Source organism: Leopardus geoffroyi, chromosome A3 (genome assembly GCF_018350155.1).
Source record: "Leopardus geoffroyi isolate Oge1 chromosome A3, O.geoffroyi_Oge1_pat1.0, whole genome shotgun sequence".
NCBI lineage: Eukaryota > Metazoa > Chordata > Mammalia > Carnivora > Felidae > Leopardus > Leopardus geoffroyi.
In genome coordinates this window covers 128762258-128782003 of record NC_059336.1, presented here as the reverse complement: position 1 = coordinate 128782003, position 19746 = coordinate 128762258, and the positions used below count along the sequence as shown (strand labels likewise).

General features: G+C 39.0%; 1 protein-coding gene and 1 pseudogene across 5 annotated transcripts in view; one reads left to right on the top strand and one right to left on the bottom strand.

Annotated features, from left to right (window-relative positions):
• The window catches only part of NBAS (NBAS subunit of NRZ tethering complex), a 360511-nt gene that overhangs the window by 265480 nt on the left and 75285 nt on the right, over positions 1-19746 (bottom strand). For 4 of the 5 annotated variants that reach the window (XM_045447679.1, XM_045447678.1, XM_045447677.1 and 1 more), the window contains 3 exons: positions 15643-15781; positions 8825-8893; positions 403-531 (listed from right to left, as the gene is read on the bottom strand). In XM_045447679.1, coding sequence (XP_045303635.1) covers positions 403-531; positions 8825-8893; positions 15643-15781 — 337 coding nt within the window. The remainder of the gene's footprint in view (positions 1-402; positions 532-8824; positions 8894-15642; positions 15782-19746) is intronic. The other variant, XM_045447680.1, reaches the window with a different exon arrangement.
• LOC123579761 lies at positions 16195-19525 on the top strand (annotated as a pseudogene).

Here is a 19746-nt window from a genome sequence, read left to right as displayed (position 1 = left end):
GCAAGCCCAATGTTACGTTAGTGTTGCAAGATTTGGGAAGAACTGTAGCCCTTTTAGAATACTGACCCTCCAATTTTTTTACCATATTAGTTGGCTTTTGCTACAAAATTAGCGTCTCCATTCTGTATTTTTATAGTAAGAAAAAAGGAGAAGGGGGTGGACAGATTACAGTCAGTATACAGAATGTACTGCACTACAAATTAAAGTCAGCACACAGTGCTACTCTGTTCTTAATTTATCCTACTATGCTGATGATATTCTAATTTAACTAAAGCTTTGGCATGCTGAGCATGAATAATAGCTGTGAGCTGCAGTCAAACATCAACCAAATGAAACCATTATTGTCAGTACTCACCCTGAAGCGAGAACCATTCTAATAATAATAACAATCAACAGACATACCTGCTCATTTTGATTCCATTCCCCTTGCTGCTTCAGAGACGGAATGGCCCAGATGCTTAGTTTCCCTGAGAAATGAATGGCAGCAAGGAGGGTCCCATCTGGAGAGAGGCTCATCTTAAAGATCCCATCCTATACAATAATATTACATTAACGTCAGATCAAGGAACTTGTAGCTGAATAGAAGTAACCTCCAGAATTTAATAACACTCTTTAGAGGGTGCCATGTCATAAATGATCTCTCATAATAAAGGGTTCCAACAGCTTCATACACTATAAATGTGCTCCAGCATAAAGAAACAGAACTCTTACCCTTAAGGAGTTTTTTCTTTTTAACCTATTTTATAGTGTTATGATTCACATATAACCAAAAACCCAAATATATGAGAATTATAAAAACACTCCTTTACATCACACATCAATTACCACGAGTTCTCATTAACTTTTATGGGTTGATATTGACCAGATGGTGAATTTCTTGAATTTGGGGTTCACATTTTCACAAGATTCTATATGTACACAATATCTGGAATATCCTGTCACAGGCCACAAATTTATGCTGTGTGGATGAAAGGGAAGGGAAAGGAGGAAGAAGAGAGTTGGCAGAAATGAAGGTCCAATGGTGATGGGAACAGAGGCAGCAAGGGGGGAAATGCATTCCTTAATTTAAGGGGCACCAGGAGTGTGTATTTTCCAGATTTCCTGGTAAACATGAGGAATCTAATCACTGCTACAGAAAAGAGAAATTTTGTTAATACACTGATTTTACATGGCCAAGCACGGGGTGCACAGAGAAAGTCTTGTCTTTTCAAGGCCTACTTGTCCACACAATCTCTCAGTCCTTTCTTGATGAGAAACCAGACAAGCAGAGATGTCCCCTGTTCATCGCCTAAGCAGAAGCAGAAGAATCAAACCAACACTAACTGGACATCTATTGCCCACTCAAGCATTTACTGAAAGCAGCGTCTAAGGTAGTTTACCCACAAATAAAAAATCAGACCTAAAAATGACAGCCTACAACCATATGTGTCCTTAGCATTTAGAAAATCTGGCAACACAAGAGTCCACCACCACCTTTTAAGGGGGAGTGTGCTACCCGGTCACACTAGGGCAATAATCAGGTGGGGCTGGACAGCATATGCATGCTTAAAAGGATCATAAGCTTTCCAGTAAGCCAAAGCCCCCACCATTCTTGGTTATGGCCCTATGATTAAGGTCAAATACTAGCTATGATCTGAAACTTACACATGACTATACTAAAAAAAAAAAAAAAAAAAAAAAGGAAAAAAAATTATGCCTGGCTCAATTCACCACATTATCTACTTGGTCTCTACAGACACAAGCTTAAGTCCTCAGGTCTACAAAGACTAAGGCGTATTAGCCATCAAAAGGAAATAGAACAATTTCAGAAAGTGAGAAACACTGCTGGATGAGTACATAGATGAGAAGATTAGCATCCTCTAATCTCCTCACTAAGGACTAAAGTCACTTTAACTGGATATAACACGTCTATCCCAGATTGCCAGAATTAAATGTAAGAAAGATTAAAATACAAAAAGAAGCAATAAAAGCAAAAGCACTGAGAGCAAATGTTAACTACATCCCATCCCCTCCTCTGTGACGGAGAGGAGGTCAGGAAGAGAAGACGAAGGGCCTAGCACCTTCCATTCACAACTCTGGTCAATACGCTCCATGGTTTGGCAGAAGGTGGGATCACAAGCGTAAATTTTCATTCTCAAGAACTCTCCCTGCATTCTTCAGAGTTTGCAGACAAAGAAACTGAAGATCCCAAAGGTTCAGAAACTTGCTGAAGATCATTCTAGTATAGATAGCAGTACCTGAGCTAGATGCCGCCTTCAGTCCCAGCCCAAGTCACTTCCACCGCACGGTGACCACTGCCCTCCCCGGTGCCGCAGCCTTTCCAGGAGGCTCCATGCTCCTCGGCAGCAATCATGATCAAGTATACTTTACTGTTTTCTCACCTAAATAATTAGTCACCAGTGGTCTGTATGAGAACTCCCTGGTATTATAAATGCTTCATTAACCAATTAATAAAAGTGCTCTGAAAGCAAATGGGAAGTTGATGAATCTCTTTAACAAAAAACAAACAAAAGTATATTGAATAATGTGAATAATTTAACAATAGCCTTGTGATCTAGAAAATAATAAATGAATATGCTAAATTATCCTTCGTTTTAATCCTTCTCTCCCTCTTACCTTCCTTTTCTCTCTCGACATGAAGAACTAAAATGTTACCACTTGCTTTTAAACTGGTGGCTTCTTGAATCCCCTTAAGTTTCATTTGATACTATGATCTCCTCGCTGAAAACTTAACACTCCTTTCTTGAAGCATTTTGCTGTAGGAATTTGCACTTACACCCACATGTAGAAACTAGAGTATAACAAATACCCATGGAACCAACAACCAGCTTATCAACAAATACCAACTTTTCACACTTGCTTCATAAACCCTTCCCCAATCACCACAATGTTCTTGGGGTTTTTTTTCCCCCTGGAGTACCGTAAAGCAAATCCAGACATTAGGTGTATACACATTAAGTATGCAGTTCTTTAAAGTCCAAGTTACCCGTTTAACTTTCACATACACGCACAGTGAGAAGACAGTTCTCAGCAGCAACCGAACTGCAGCCTGTCAGACATAGACAAGCCACCTATGTTACTTTAGAAACACGATGTTTTCCTTCTGAAATAAAAACTCCATTTTATTTGTAGAAACATTGCAGAGCGTCTACAGCACACAAAGTATCTCTGGCTCAGGGAATAATTTATTTTCCTGACAGTAGCTGTTACACAAGATCTAAAGCCACAGTTAGAAAATCCAGGCTAAAGTCTGTGAACCGAGCCTGCAGTATTTGGAAGTCAGAATGTTTCTTGCTTGGCTGGGGAGAGAATTTCTTTCAAATTATTTATTTGGAAATAAGAGGAAATGGCTTTTCAATCAACTGCACATCACACTAAAAGTAAACCTCAAACCTTCAAACCATAATTCCTCTTACCGTATTCAGATTTCTCAGCATAAGTGAATAATAATCATTCTCTCATCTTCTCTAGTTGAATTAAGTAGTTCCAAAAGCAATATAATTTAGCTGTAATTTTTACTTCAGTTAAAATGTGTCTGGGTTTCTTTCATATTCCTCAAATATGAACATCATGTTTATTGTAATCATTACAACAGCTGGAATGATGGTCAAGAGTATGTAACTTGGCAGTGAAAAGAGGGAAGCCTTTTCTCTGAAAACAAGAACATGACAAGAAAGCCACTCTTGCCAGTTTTACTCAACACAGTACTGGAAATCCTAGCCAGAGCAATTAGGCATGAAAATAAATAAAAGGCACACAAATTGGAAAAGAAGTAAAATTGTCTCCTTACAGATGACATGGTATATTTAGAAAACCCTAAAGACTCCATCAAAAAGCTGTTAGAATAAACAAATTCAGTAAAGCTGCAGGATACAAAAATCAACATACAAAAAATGACTAGTGTTCCTGTACCCTAACAGTGAACTATCAGAAAGAGAAATTAAGAAAACAATCTGTTATACTAGCATCAAAAAGAATAAAATACTTAGGAATAAATTTAACCAAGGAGGTGAGAGATCTATACAAGAAAGGCCATAAAACACTGATCAAAGAAACTGAACACAAATAAATGGAAAAATATTCCAAAATATTCCATGTCCATGGATTTAAAGAACATTGTTAAAATGTCCATAGTATCCAAAGTGATCTATAGGTTCAATGCAATACCTACCAACATTCAAATGGCATTTTCCACAAAAATAGAAAAAATAATCCTAAAATTTCCATGGTACCACAAAAGACCCTAAGTCCCCAAGTAGCCAAAGCAATCTTGAAAACTAAGAACAAAGCTCTAAGTATCACCATTTCTGATTTCAAACTACTGTTATAAAGCTATAGTAATCAAAATAATACTGTATTGGTATAAAAACAGGCACAAAGATCGATGGAACAGAAGAGCTCAGAAAGAAACTCATGCATAAATGGTCACTTTACAACAAAGAAGTCAAGAATACACAATGGGGAAGGATACTCTTTCAATAAATGGTATTGGGAAACCTGGATACCCACTGGACCCCTACCTTACACCATATACAAAAATCCACTCTAACCAGATGAAGATCTGGAGCATAAGCCCAAAACCCCTAAAACTCCTATATGAAAACACAGGGAATAAGCTCCTTGATATTGGTCGTGGCAATGATCTTTTGTATTTTTCACTAAGAGCAAGGTCAAAAAAGCAAAAATAAACAAACAAAACTACATCAAACTAAAAACATCTGCACAGCAAAGGAAACCATTAATAAAATGAAAAGACAATTTATGGAATGAGAGAAAATATTTGCAAGCCACATATCTGATAAAAATATCCAAAATGTACAAGGGACTCCTACAACTCAATAGCAAAAAAACACAAATAACCCAATTTAAAAATGAGCAAAGCATCTGAATTGACATTTTCTAAGTAAAAAAAAAAAAAAAAAAAAAAAGAAATACAAATGGCTAACAGGTACATGAAAAAGTGCTCTACATCACTAATCATCAGGGAAATGCAAATCAAAACCACAATGAGGTATCACTTCACACACATCAGGATGGCTATTATGAATAAGAAAAGGCAACCAATGCTGGTGAGGATGTGGGGACACAAACACACAAACTGTCAATCGGCCTTTAAAAAGGAAATCCATGGGGTGCCTGGGTGGCTCTGTCAGGTTAAGCATCCAACTTCAGCTCAGGTCATGACTCATGGGTTCATGAGTTCAAGCCCCACGTCAGGCTCCGTGCTGACAGCTCAGAGCCTGGAGTCTCCTTCGGATTCTGTGTCTTCCTCTCTCTCTGCCCCTCTCCTGCTTGCACTCTGTCTCACTCCCTCTCTCAAAAATAAATAAACATAAAAAAGAAGAAGGAGGAGGAGGAGGAGGAGGAGGAGGAGGAGGAGGAAGAGGAGGAGGAGGAGGAGGAGGAGGAAATCCTGTCATTTGTGACAACATGGATGTAGTTGGCTGGCATTATGCTAAGTGAAATATGTCAAACGCAGAATGACAAATACTGAGTATCACTTATATGTAGAATCTTTAAAAAAAAAAAAAATCAAACTCCTAGAAACAGATAGTAGAAAACTAGCTGCCTACCAGAGGCAGGGGAGTGAGTGGAGGAAGTTGGGAGAGGTTGGTAAAGGGTGGAAACTTTCAGTTACAAGATGAAGAAGGTTTGCAGATCTAATGTATAATATGATGACTACACTTGATAACACTGTATTATGTAGCTGAAACTTGTTAAGAGAGGAGGACCTGAATGGTTCTTACACACACAATAAAAATATAAATATGTGAGGTAGTGCATGTGTTAACTCGATGGGGCAAAAGCTTCATTTACATATATGCAGATACAATCATCACATTACACACTTTAAATATCTTACAATTATACCCCAAAGAAGGCGAGGAAAAGATGGGGCACTTGGGTGGCTCAGTCGGTTAAGCGTCCGACTTCGGCTCAGGTCATGATCTTGAGTTCAAGCCCCGCATCTGGCTCAAGCCCCGCATCCAGGCTCTGTGCTGACAGCTCGGAGCCTGGAACCTACTTCGGATTCTATGTCTCTCTGGCCCTCCCCTGTTCACGCTCTGTCTTAATAATAAATAAATGTTTCAAAAAATTAAAAAAACAAAACAAAAGGTGAGGAAAAGAAAGAAAGAAAATGATGAATTTCACTTACTGCCTGCTTCAGTCTACTCTATTCCATGAGTATCTACTGAAAGGCAGTCTTACCTTGTAAGTTACAATGGAACAAAGGGAGTTGGTTGACAAAGATCATTTGCATGGTCTTCTTTCACCATGAATTCATCTATGACCCTTTTAATTGAGCATATTATCAATTCTGTTTACCTCCCTGTATCAAAATCTCTTCCCACAGCTTTCCAAAAGATACTTTCCTCTTACCTCACTGAATTTCTTGTGTAGCAATGTGATACCAATACTACTGAAATTAATAACATGAACAGGATTTTAACTTTCACCTCTATTTCTCATTTATTAAACTACTAGCTCAAACGTCCATTTGATCTTTTGTTAATTAAAAACACTAATTAAAGCCTCTACTACTGGCAGCAATAGAGTAGGAATTGTGTCTTCTCTCAAACACTACAATAAAACCTTTAACTGTCCTTTCTAAGAGAGTAATTCTTTTAAATGTTAAATATCAGATCTTAGCACTGAGAGTACTTTAACTTACCTAACTTTCTTCAACTGCATATCTACACAGAACAATTAAAAATGAGTGATTTCCTATTTCATTACACCTTTCAAATGTACACGCTACATGAAAATTAAAGTACTGAACTCTAGTACATACATTCAAAATGTTCTGAATTACTACATAGTCTTAAAGGTGAATTCGTAAGTGCTGCTCTTCCCACATTCAACATGAATAAACATATCCAGTAATACAGATTATATGCCAGGTATGTCTGACACTGTGGGAAGCTAGCAGCAAGCAAAACATAAATCCTGCCCTGAAGAAGTTGAGCTGATATTCTTGCCCACTGTGGTTTAGAAGTCTGACCTCCCTAAATCAATCAATCAATCAATCAATCAATCATCCTCAAATGCCTGGTTAACAAACCTGGGGCTAGTGAGCAGGGGGAGACACTGCAAAAATACATAGGAAATAAAAAGCCCTTGGGAAAAAAATTTTCCAAGACAACATTCTTTACAAAAGAACACACAGAACTTTTATTATTAATATACTCTTTGAAAGGTAATACTATATGCCAAATAAAACTAGTGTCTACAGCCCAGCAAACTGGAATGTTCCAGCACTGCCCTCTGACACTTCCAGGACTTGGCAAATGCCACTACCAGGCTGCAAATGTCCAGTGTCCCTCTTTCTGTGTGAGGAACCCTCACTTCTAAATTGAGTATCCTCTCCAGAATGAAAGGCTCCCTCTTTGTGTACCTCAATGGTACTTCATATTAACTTATAGAAGGGGTTATAAAATGCATAAGACTGTATTATTTCCCAGCTGCTTCTGTAACTGTCTCCCCCACTACACTGAGGGCTGCTTGAGGAAGTGCAATGCGTTTTATTCATCAATTTATTCTCAGCTCTAACATTATGCCTGGGCTCAAAGTGAGTGCTGACTGACTGGAAAAAAAAAAAAAAAAAAAAAGAATAAACACTGAAATGACATATAATTGCTTTAATAAAGTCAACAGAATTTTAAAAGTGAATCATTTAAGATTTGTTAAAGATAGTAATTTAGATAGTATTAAAGAGAATGCAGAAAGGATGCAGGAAGAAAAAGTAAAATAATGCTATCATGCACTAAAATGGTAACAGATCAACAGAGGCGATACAGAGAGCTAAGTCCATGGCAGAGGCCAAGCCATTTGATCTTTCATAGGTTTCTTCATCTGCAAAATGAAAACAAACTCCATGAAATGCCTGAAGAGAATGCTAACTGGAAAACAGTGCCACCATATGGGGATTCAACATGAAAGTGACTTTCCAGACATCAACAGCAGTGGTACTGCTCACTTTTGTAGAGACAATGCCAAAACAATCCAGAATGCATGACTTAGTTGAAGTCAATGGCAGAGAAAGAACTCAAACTTTAAATATATTAAATGCAAATGCAGCACCAGAATGCTCATCTGATTTCTCAAGATTTCTGTACTTTCTTGTAATTTCCCTTGGGTAAGTAAAGAAATTGAAGAAACAGAAAAATGAGGCAGTTTGAGTCACCCCAAAACAAAAAAGATAAGATCCGATGCTTCCATATAGGCCAAGACTCTCGTGAGAGCAAGACAGAGAGAGTGAAGTAACCATCTCCATCAGAGGCAGCTCCTAAGCACCTCACTCACATCAGGAGGAAACTGACAAACACACTTGTCAAGGATCCATGCATCTCTTGGAAAACAGTATAAAATGGTTTTTGAAGCCCAGAATCAACATGGCTTGCTTTTTCTTGGAGTTTCAATAATCTCAGATTTAAAAAAACAAACAAACAAAAAAGGATATATTATGGACAAGGAAGGAAAATTTGCAAGTAAGATAAAATTAAAAAAAAAAAAAACGTCAAACATATAATGGTTCCAGGAGATTTGTCTTCCATTCCCAAACTCAAGAGGACTAAGTTCATTCTTCACCCTTTTTTTTTTTTTTTTTCAAATCTTCGTTATTGAGAGAAGAATGACATACAGTAAAACACACAAACCTTCAGGGAATAGCTCCAGGAATTTTTACTTATGGATCTGTCCACGCAGGGTACAATTAAGAGCACACCCAGATGAAGATCTATAACACTGAAGGTTCATTCCGTTGTGCTTTAAAGGTACTCTGGTGAAAATATTTGAGAAGCACAAGGTTAAGCTTGTGAGTTACCTGTTCTTGTCCCGGGCGACTATAAAACTTGACACTTAACATCCTTAACAATCCCAGGGTCTTCGGTACCTACAAAATAAACGCACATCATACAAAGAAAAATTAATGGAATGCTTCCTCGCTGTAAAAATCCTTTTATCGCGAAATGAAAACTATAAGAAATCTAACATTTTAAGAGATAGTTAAGAAAACCATCAATAGGTGTCAGAGATGTACTCACAATAGCCAATTTATCAAGGAATTGATCTTATGCTTCAAAAATGCCAGAAAAAAGAAAACAACATTTAGAAACCAGTATTTGCAATAATAGAACATAGACTCTCTTTAGACTTAACAGATGCATTTATAAAATCAAGAGGGAGAGAAGGGTGAAATTTAAGAAATTTAAAACAACAAGTATTGTTGAAGATGTAGAGAATTTAGTACGCTGCTTGGGGTGGGGAGAAGTAAAATGGTACAGCTGCTGTAGACAAGTTTCATGGTTCCTCAAAAAGTTTAACATAAAATTACCCTTTGACCCAGCCATTCCATCCTAAGTATACGCCCAAAAGAGTTGAAAACAGGTATTCCATCAAATAATTATACACAAATGTTCATAGCAATACTATTCACAACAGCCAAGAAGTGGAAACAACTCAAAAGACCCTTAACTAAAGAATGAACAAAATGTAATATATCCACACGACAGAATACTGTTCAGTCATAAAAAGGAATGAAGAAGTGATAGATGCTACAACTTGGATGAACCTTGAGAACATTATTCTACTCAAAGAAGTCAGAAACAAAAGGCCACATATTATATGATTCCATTTATATGAAAGAGAATAGGTAAGTCCATAGAAACAGAAAGCAGACTAGAGGTTGCCAGGAGCTGGAGGGAGGAAGAATAGGGAAGGGCAAGTTAATGGGAATGAGGTTTCCTTTTGGGGTGATGAGAATGTCTTGGAACTAGATAGTGGTGATAGTTGCAAACATTGTGAATGTACTAAATGCAACTGAATTGTATATTTTAAAATGGTTAGTGGTTGGTTTTATGTTTTATGAATTTTACCTTGAAAGAAAAAGGCAAAGAAGAGTACAGTTTTGTTGAGCTTAAAAATTTTCCTATCAGAACTTCTGAGTAGTTAAAGCCATCAGTGGTGGCTTAGCTCCGTATCTCCCAATATTTCCTCCAAAAAAAAAGAAAAAGAAGGGAAAAATATGAGGTGCCTGGCTGGCTCAGTCAGTAGAACACGGTCATGAACTGAAGGCCCACACTGGGTGTAGAGCTTACTTGAAGAAAAAAAAAGTGGGGTGGGGCGGGGGGGAGTAGAAAATAAATCTATATGAAAATCATGTCCTCACCTTAACTTGAAGACAGAAGATAAGACAAACTTCAAAATAACTGTAAGTAAGACAAAAAAACACCAAATCCCAGGGTGTCATCTCCACTGCTCCTGCCAACCCCCATGTCCCCATGACGCCTACTACCAGGCCTGGTGTTGAGCAAAAGCAGATTGTAAAAATACTGCAGGGCCAAGGAAGGACAGATGAGGGAAGGTAGCAAAGGGATCATCTAAAACCACTGTCAAAATTATAATCCAAGAATTCTTGCCAGAAATAGAAAAAGATATATACGTTGAAAGAGCCAATGGGGATTCCCTGAGAAAATTAACCCAGAAAAAATCAACTCTGAGAAATATTCTAGGAAAGCTATTAAATTTCAGACTAAAAAAAAAAAAATCCTCAAGGCCTTCAAGTATAATGGCCAAATAACATTTGTATATTATTTGTATGATTCCCTTTGTAAGGAAAATAATTTAACTTCAGTGAGAATTTTCATATTCCACATACAAAGCAAAGCAATAATGGAGTAGTGGGTTTGTTTTTTGTTTTTTGTTTTTTTAAGTTCAATGAAAGAAAGGGTAAACTAAGGATTTTATATCCACACGTCTTCCTTCAAATACTAGACTACTAGAAAACAATTTTGAACATACAAGAACTTAAGGAACTCTTTCCCCATGAGCCCGTCTTAAAACATCTTCTTTTTTTTTTAAATTTTTTTTTTTTCAACGTTTATTTATTTTTGGGACAGAGAGAGACAGAGCATGAACGGGGGAGGGTCAGAGAGAGAGGGAGACACAGAATCGGAAACAGGCTCCAGGCTCTGAGCCATCAGCCCAGAGCCCGACGCGGGGCTCGAACTCACGGACCGCGAGATCGTGACCTGGCTGAAGTCGGACGCTTAACCGACTGCGCCACCCAGGCGCCCCATTAAAACATCTTCTAAAAGAGGGGCGCCTAGTTGGCTCAGACAGTGGAGCATGCAACTCTTGATCCCAGGCTGAGTTTGAACCCCATGTTGGGTGTAGAGATTACTTAAGAATAAAATCTTAAAGAGCATGTGTGTACACACACACACACACATCTACTAGAAGATAGTTTCACCCAACCAAGAGATGACTGGGAACACTTCAAAACAAGAAGTGACAGCATTCTGAATCAGAAACGGACATCTAAGACACTAAAGAAAGGTGAGAATGAAGGTAGAAACTAATGTGCAAATGTTATGTGTTTTGTCAAAGTAGCAGTAGCACAAAAAGGGCAGAGAACGGAAAGGAAGAAAGGAAAATAAACTGATTTTTGTAGAAGCAATTAGAAGAGATTAAAGAATACCAATAAAATTGATGCATGGGTAAAATGTTGGAGGCCACTGATAACATCAACAGGAGTATTTCAGTGAAACGGTGGAAGTAAATCCCCATGCAACAGAATTCGAATTCAAGAGAGAAAAGAAAGAGGAAGTGCGAGCAAGTATAGACGACTCTAGAACATGTTAAAGAAAGGGAAATAAATGGGGTGGTAGCAGGATTTAGTGGGGTCTATATCCCCCAAAGGCAAACAAAAAAGCAGTTTTTATGATGGAAAAATAAAAGCATGTTGTACACTGATAAGTCTAACAGCACAATTCATGGTATAGGAAAAATATTCTTCCACGAACAAGTGTGAGATCTGGCAAAAACACAGATTGGTTGGCCGTAGCCGGTACAAGGACAGTTTGTCTGCGATAATGACAGAAGAGGTACAGATGCAGGCAGGTGGTGGGGTCTTACGGAAATATTCCTCTGATTACTTCTATATTCTGAGGGAAATAGGATTTCTCAGAGAAACAGGTTTCCAAACAGCCTGTGTCCCTTCCACAACAGCCTTTACCAAAAAAGCAGCGTAGCAGTAACATAAAAATTACTTTTGTTCCTTTTTATACTTTTTCTAAAATTCTGATCTTAAAAATACAAACATAATAACAATGAACACTCTAGATCACCGTATGGCTTATCAGGTGCCTTCAAATATATTACCTCATCTAATTGTCGCAAAAGCCTTACCCACAGAGGTGTAAAGTGTTGAGGCAGAATTCCCATCCCAGACTTCTGACTCCCGAGTCTGGGTTCTTTCCTTTCTCCCAGTTACTGAATTCAAACCTGCTGTCTGTTATAGCTTATTGCCTCTATTTGTGGACACAGCTATATCCTCCCATACAGTAAACCCCGTGAGGGCTGCTACCTCTCTATTCCTAACACCCAGCAGTGACTCAACGTTGAACAAATGAATAAACAAAACTACCCAACATTAATTTGAAACTTTGGTCAATGCACATATTGAATCTTGCACCGTCTCTTAGACAACCTGGCAGCCTGGTGAGAGACTAGAATATATGTGTCAGCAGCATTTTTTAGTCAATATCCACCCGAACACAATAGCAACCTTAAACAAACAAGTTCGATGAGGACAGTACCTGCCACCTGACAAAAGGAACTAATCCCAAAACTCAAATTACTCTGAGGTAGGGGCAGGCTATGTAGAAGGACTGGACGTTTAGCTGCAAGACATATTTAAGAGCCACTAACGTAATTAAAATACCCTTCGAAGAAATTAATCATACAGCCGAGCATTCAATTTGCAATTTAGTGTTTTTCCCCACTTATTCTGTCAGGGCACGGGCAATTTTCTTTTAAGAGACTGCCATACCAAAGCTTCAGGCCGGAGAGGGAAGGGCCATAGCAAAGCAGATTTCAATACTTCAGTGAGGAGCAAAGTGAAAGCACAAGAGAATTCAAAGAAGCCAAGGTGAAAAGAGGGTTCACGGTATGCGAGAGCACTCTGTGACTCTTCGTCTCCCAGACCCCTCTGTCACAAGTGCGCTCGATTATACTGACCTGAAATGGACCTCACCAGTTCACCTGCTTCATCTCTCCTTGTATCCTCCACACTTAGCCTGTATTTTCTCTTTTGCCCCTCAACCTTTGACAAATTTCATAGCTACTGAAAAGCGCAAGCGATGGTACAAAGAAACACCAGTATACCTTTCGCTTGGGTTCACCAGTTATCGATGCTTTGCCATTTATCTATGTGTGCTTTATCTATGCGTGTGTATACATGTCTTTTAAATTATGGTTTTGACTAAACCATTTAAAAAATAAGCTGCAGACATCACACTTAGATTCAAGAGCCAAAGCTGTTCAAACTCTTTCCAAGATCTGCCCTGAATATCTCACGTAGAAAACTACAAGCTGGGTATGACCTACATCGAGAGAAACAGGAAGAACTTCCTGCAAAAACGAAATAATATGTTGAAGCAACTCTTACCCCTTTATGAATTATGGGATAATCACAGACAAATCTGACAGTGCCACTGAGAGGGGCATAATCTCACACGGGGAGTGGGGGAAGGCGCTCAACGGAGTCTAGAAGATCGGTTCCACCTGCGTTCCCTATTTTGAGTCATGAGATCTTAGGCTCCTTATCTGTGAAGTGTGGCTACCAAACCCCAATCCGGACTCCTCTGGGTCCCGCAGGAGAAGAGGCAGGAACTAGCATAAGCAGAGGGTAGCACATGGTAGGAACAGCACAAAGCACAGTCCTCGATTATAAACTCATCCAGAAATACAACCAGATACAGGGTCTAGTGTCACATAAACCACTAAGTTGAACTAAATTAAAAAAAAAAAACAAAAAAAACGGTGCCTGGGTGGATCAGTTAAGCATTCGACTTTAGCTTCAGATTATGGTCTCACAGGTAATGAGTCCAAGCACTACTTTGGGATTCATTCTCATTCTCTCTCTCTCTCTCTCTCTCACTCTCTCTCTCTCTCTGCCCCTCATGGGATTCTCTCTCTCTCCTCTCCCTTCCTCACTCACCCTTTCTCACCAAAAAAAAAAAAAAAAAAAAAAAAAAACTACATACCCAACCCTACTTTGTTGAGCTCAATTCACAATAACATACTTCGGAATATGCTGAGAACTAAAGAAAAAAATGAATGGGAGCTTACAATAATTGCTTAAGATTTTCTTTTAAAAGCATTTCTTCATTAGTTCCTTTTTAACACCAGACATTTAACCATTCATGGTTTTAGGGTATTATTTTAAAATCGGTGTATCTTAACATAGAATTAACAGGACAAATACATTCACTATAGGAAAAAACAACATGACACATTCCCTTATACTGTGCTTTACTTTAATTTCTTGGTTTCTTCCCTACTGGAAAAAATATCTGAGCAGCCACTGGAAAGGAGGCACTGTGCTAAGAACAGGATACATAATTTTGATCAAGTGCTTGATTTCCTGCAGTTTACATAAGTAACCAAGATATATAACATTACAGGGTGGTCAATATGGCTGATAAATTATTCACTAATATCTCATTTTTCTTGGCTTTCTGGATACACAGAAAAAACAATTTCTCAGGCCCCTTACAGGCAGGAAGGGCCATATGATTAGTTAGAACACATGCACTGTGAGCAGAAGTAACACAGTTCTGGTTTAAAAAGTTCCACCTTTTAGCCCTCTCTTCCCTTTTCTACAAACTGAGACAGTGGAACCTCAAGAGGTCACCAGCCTCTGTGTATTCTTCAGTCATCACTTGGAACAAACTGTTCAGGGGAGTCATGGCACCAAGAGCAGGCTCTGCCATAAATAAGGGATGAGTTGTTACCCGGTAAAACACAGAAATGTCAGGAGTTTTCGTCTAGTAACTGTTTTTATTATCATAGCAGAACCTAGCCTATACTGACTATTCCAGCACACCAGAATACTCTGCTATACAACAAATGAATGAATGGCCAGGTTTATCACCCAGGTGAACACAGACAAAAATGTCAGGAAGTGTAGCATGGTGGTGAAATCTTGAACAGGGGAACTTCCGTTGTATTCTGCCACTTGCTAGCTCGGTGACCCAGGGTAGTTACTTAACTACGCTTTACTTTTGCCATCAACAGACAGGCTAGTAACAATACCTATCTCAGAAAGTGGGGGAGAATTAAGTGGGCTAATACATACAATAGCACTCAGAAGAGCCGCCAGCACAGCAAACACGTGGAATGAACGTTAACGTTTAAATAAGCAAATGTAAGTAACAGGACTGCTGTTGTTCTTCTAACATCTGCTACTACCGTTACTAAAAATGAGACCAAGGGGCGCCTGGGTGGCGCAGTCGGTTAAGCGTCCGACTTCAGCCAGGTCACAATCTCGCCGTCCGTGAGTTCGAGCCCCGCGTCAGGCTCTGGGCTGATGGCTCAGAGCCTGGAGCCTGTTTCCGATTCTGTGTCTCCCTCTCTCTCTGCCCCTCCCCCGTTCATGCTCTGTCTCTCTCTGTCCCAAAAATAAATAAACGTTGAAAAATGAGACCAAGTTAAACACAAAACGCTTTAGATAAACTTGATGTTTGGAAGAAGTACCAAAATTTCACACAGAGTCACCTTCCTCATCCAAGACAAATTATTTCCTCCTCTCCTGCCTAAGCTCTATTAGCAAAGTGAAAGGCCATAACTAATACTTACTGCAGTGACCCTGTCTCCACCATTAGTAACCTGCTTATAATAAGGCGATCCTGAAAGAACTCTCCAGGCAGATAGGCCATAGCTAGACGCTTTGGATATGCCCACTTCAGCAGTTTCGCATCCACCAACCAGTAAAAGTCTAGAAAACAGAAAAATAAAAAGAACTGATAAATTGTAATATGAGTAAGAGGACATCAAAACAAGGAGAGCAGAAACAGTCACCTTCACAAAGAAAACTGAAGTAAAAGTTGCTATATACTAAACCCAGAAGTAAAATATTTTAGAAGAAACAACCAGAAGAAAACCAGATGGTTTTTCACCTAGAATTCCACCTTACTTATACAGCGGTAAGGCTTAAACATTCAAGTATCTGAAATCCAGATGGGAACGGTGAAGAAAGAGTAAAAGTGTTTTAAGGTTGGCCCCTGAACACTGAAGAAATGGTCTGTATCAACACCAATCAACTTCATATCCAGATGCGTCCCACACCCAGATATAGGTATATTCATCACAGCATTATGCACAGTGAGGACACAATTACACATGTTAGGGATGACAGCCAAAAGCGCTGTGGATAGGACAGTACCCTACAATAATAACGACACTGAAACAAGATGACGCGGTAGTTTACATGCACGTTACGATCTGTTTCCTCCAGTTGTTCTACTTTGGGAACAATTAGAGGCAAGCTGCCCACAGGGCAAACAGTCTGACATACACTAGAAGGTAAAAGGCTGTGACACTACACAGACTAAACTCATCAATAATGGAAACCAAACAGTCATGATGTTTTTATTGACATATAAATGATACATAGCATATTAGTTCAGGTGTACGACGTAAGAATTCAAAATTTGTATATACTGTGAAATGATCGCCGTAGCTAGTTAGTATCTATCCCATACACAGTTACACGTTCTTTTTCTTGTGATGAGAGCTTTTAACATCTACTCTGTTAGCAACTTTCAAATATGCAATACAGTATTTTTAACTGGAGTCAGCACCAACAGTCATGATTTTTAAAGCTACAGCATTCACTAAATCTAGCCGAGAACTATGTAACAGGCGTTATAATCATCTATCGAAAAAAAATGTTTAAAGGTAAAATTATGAGAAGTTAAAGGAAGCACTACACCTACCAGTGAATTATTCATTGTTCCCAATGACAATAAAGTGGAACACTAACAGAAAAGTCACAGTTTCACTGGCCTTGTCCGTGTAACACTGCCCCAACATGATCTACCACTGTCCTAAATGACAGAAAATAATTATCAAGCTCCCTTTAAAGCAAAACACTCATATTGTCACCAGGCTCCCATCTTCTCAAAAAAAGGATGTACTTCATCACACAAATTAGTCCTTACCTTTTTCTAGACCACGTTCATAGAAACAGCAAAACTTAAAAAACTTTAGTTTCTGCATACAAAATACAAGGTAAACGAAAACAACACTTTAAAAGGCTCTTTAGAGTTGGCGTATCAAAAGGATTTACTTAAAAAAAGGGTAGAGGAATGACCAGGGATATACCTATGAAACAAGAGTGGCCACGAGTTGACGGTTGAAACTGAATGACAGGCACAAGGAAGTCAATATATTATCGTCTCTATGAACACGCTTCAAATAATCCACAATGAAATTTTTTTTCAAAAGTCATTTTGTTTAAAAAAAAAAAAAAAAAAAAGAAAAAACAAAAAAAACCTCTGGCAGTGCCTGGCTAGTTCCATCAGTACAGCATGCGATTCTTGATCTCAGGGTTGTGAATTTGAGCCTCACACTGGGCGTGGAGATTATTATTATTTTTTTTTTAATATGAAATTTGTTGTCAAATTGGCTTCCATACAACACCCAGTGCTCATCCCAACAGGTGCCCTCAATGCTCATCACCCACTTTCCCCTCCCTCCTACCACTCCCCCCTCCCCCATCAACCCTCAGTTTAGTCTCAGTTTTTAAAAGTCTCTTATGGTATGCCTCCCTCTCTTTTTTTTTCCCCCCCTTCCCCTCCCCCATGGTCTTCTGTTAAGTTTCTCAGGATCCACATAAGAGTGAAAACATATGGTATCTGTCTTTCTCTGTAGGACTTACTTCACTTTAGCATAACATTCTCCAGTTCCATCCACGTTGCTACAAAAGGCCAGATTTCATTCTTTCTCATTGCCACGTAGTATTCCATTGTGTATATAAACCACAACTTCTTTATCCATTCCTCAGTTAATGGACATTTAGGCTCTTTCCATAATTTGGCTATTGTTGAAAGTGCTGCTATAAACATTGGGGTACAAGTGCCTCTATGCATCAGCACTCCTGCATCCCTTGGGTAAATTCCTAGCAGTGCTATTGCTGGGTCCTAGGGTAGATCTATTTTTAATTTTTTGAGGAACCTCCACACTTGATCTCAGGGTTATGAATTTGAGCCTCACACTGGGCATAGAGATTACTTTTTTTTTTTTTTTCAACGTTTATTTATTTTTGGGACAGAGAGAGACAGAGCATGAATGGGGGAGGGGCAGAGAGAGAGGGAGACACAGAATCGGAAACAGGCTCCAGGCTCTGGGCCATCAGCCCAGAGCCTGACGTGGGGCTCGAACTCACGGACCACGAGATCGTGACCTGGCTGAAGTCGGACGCTTAACCGACTGCGCCACCCAGGCGCCCCGAGATTACTTTTTAAAAAATCCTCTGAATAAACAGAAACAAAACAGGTAATCCTGAATATTGATATTTCTGAATATAATCTCAGTGTTTTTTCAAACAGAAAACATGTTTTTCATAAAACATATCTTTAAAAATTAGCAACCTATCATTATAATAAACATAAAAACACTAAGAATTCAACAAATTCCCAAAAGACCAGGATAACTAAAATAATTTTCCTCTGCTCAGTGTACAACATATATATTTATATTAACAACAGTATAATTCTTTTCTCAAAGGATTCAATATTATTATTTACTCTGCACTACTATGTCATGGAGGGGACATATCTAATTTTCAGATAAAAAATATACACAGTTTTTGGCTCTCGGCTTGGAGGAGGCGAAGGTGCAACTCTCTTCAGTCACCCAGAATCCGGGTTCATCCGACACCAGCCGCCTCCACCACGCCGCCTAAATTCAATCCCAGTAAGATCTAAGTTGTATACCTGAGGTACACCAGTGGGGAAGTCAGTGCCACATCTGCCCTGACCCCCAAGACTGCCCCGAGTCTGTCTCCAAAAAAAGGTTGGTGATGACATCTCCAGGGTAACCTGTGATCAGAAGGGTCTGAGGCTGACAATGAAACTGACTGTTCAGAATAGACAGACCTGGATTGAAATGGTACCTTCTGCCTCTTCCCTGATTATCAAAGCCCTTAAGGAACCACCAAGAGAGAGAAAGAAGCAGAAAAACGTTAAGCACAGCGGAAGTATCACTTTTGACGAGATTGTGAACATTGCCCGACAGATGCAGCACCATTCTTTAGCCAGAGAACTTTCTGGAACCATTCGAGAGATCCTGGGGACTGTCCAGTCTATGGGGGGCAATGTTCATGGCCACCACCCTCATGACATCAGAGATGCATGAACAGTGGTGCTGTGGAATGCCCCACTAGTAAGAACTACAAAGGAAAATTTTTCAGTAGAGGATCATTTGACAATCAAAAAATAATAATATGTATACATACACACATATATGTATAAAACTAAGTTGCCTGACTACTGAAGAAGGAGATACAGAGCTAACTGAAATCTCAGATTTCTTATCTCTTGTTCTTCATGCTAGAAGACATGTCCTCGCCATGATTTTTGAGAAATATCATAGCCACGTATACATCAAACTGGCTACAGGCAAACTCCATTAAGAACAAAAGAGATCCAGGGACGCCTGGGTGGCTAAGTCAGTTAAGCGTCCAATTCTCCATCTCAGCTCAGGTATTGATCTCGAGGTCATGAATTCAAGCATTGCATTGGGCTCCTCACTGGGCATGGAGCCAACTTCAAAAATAAATGAATGAATGAATGAATGAATGAATGAATGAATAAAAAAAACAAAAGAGATTCAATACCTGCTTCCAAACCTTTCCTCCATTAATGCCTAATTGAGGAGTAAGTGGAAAAAGAGGCAGAA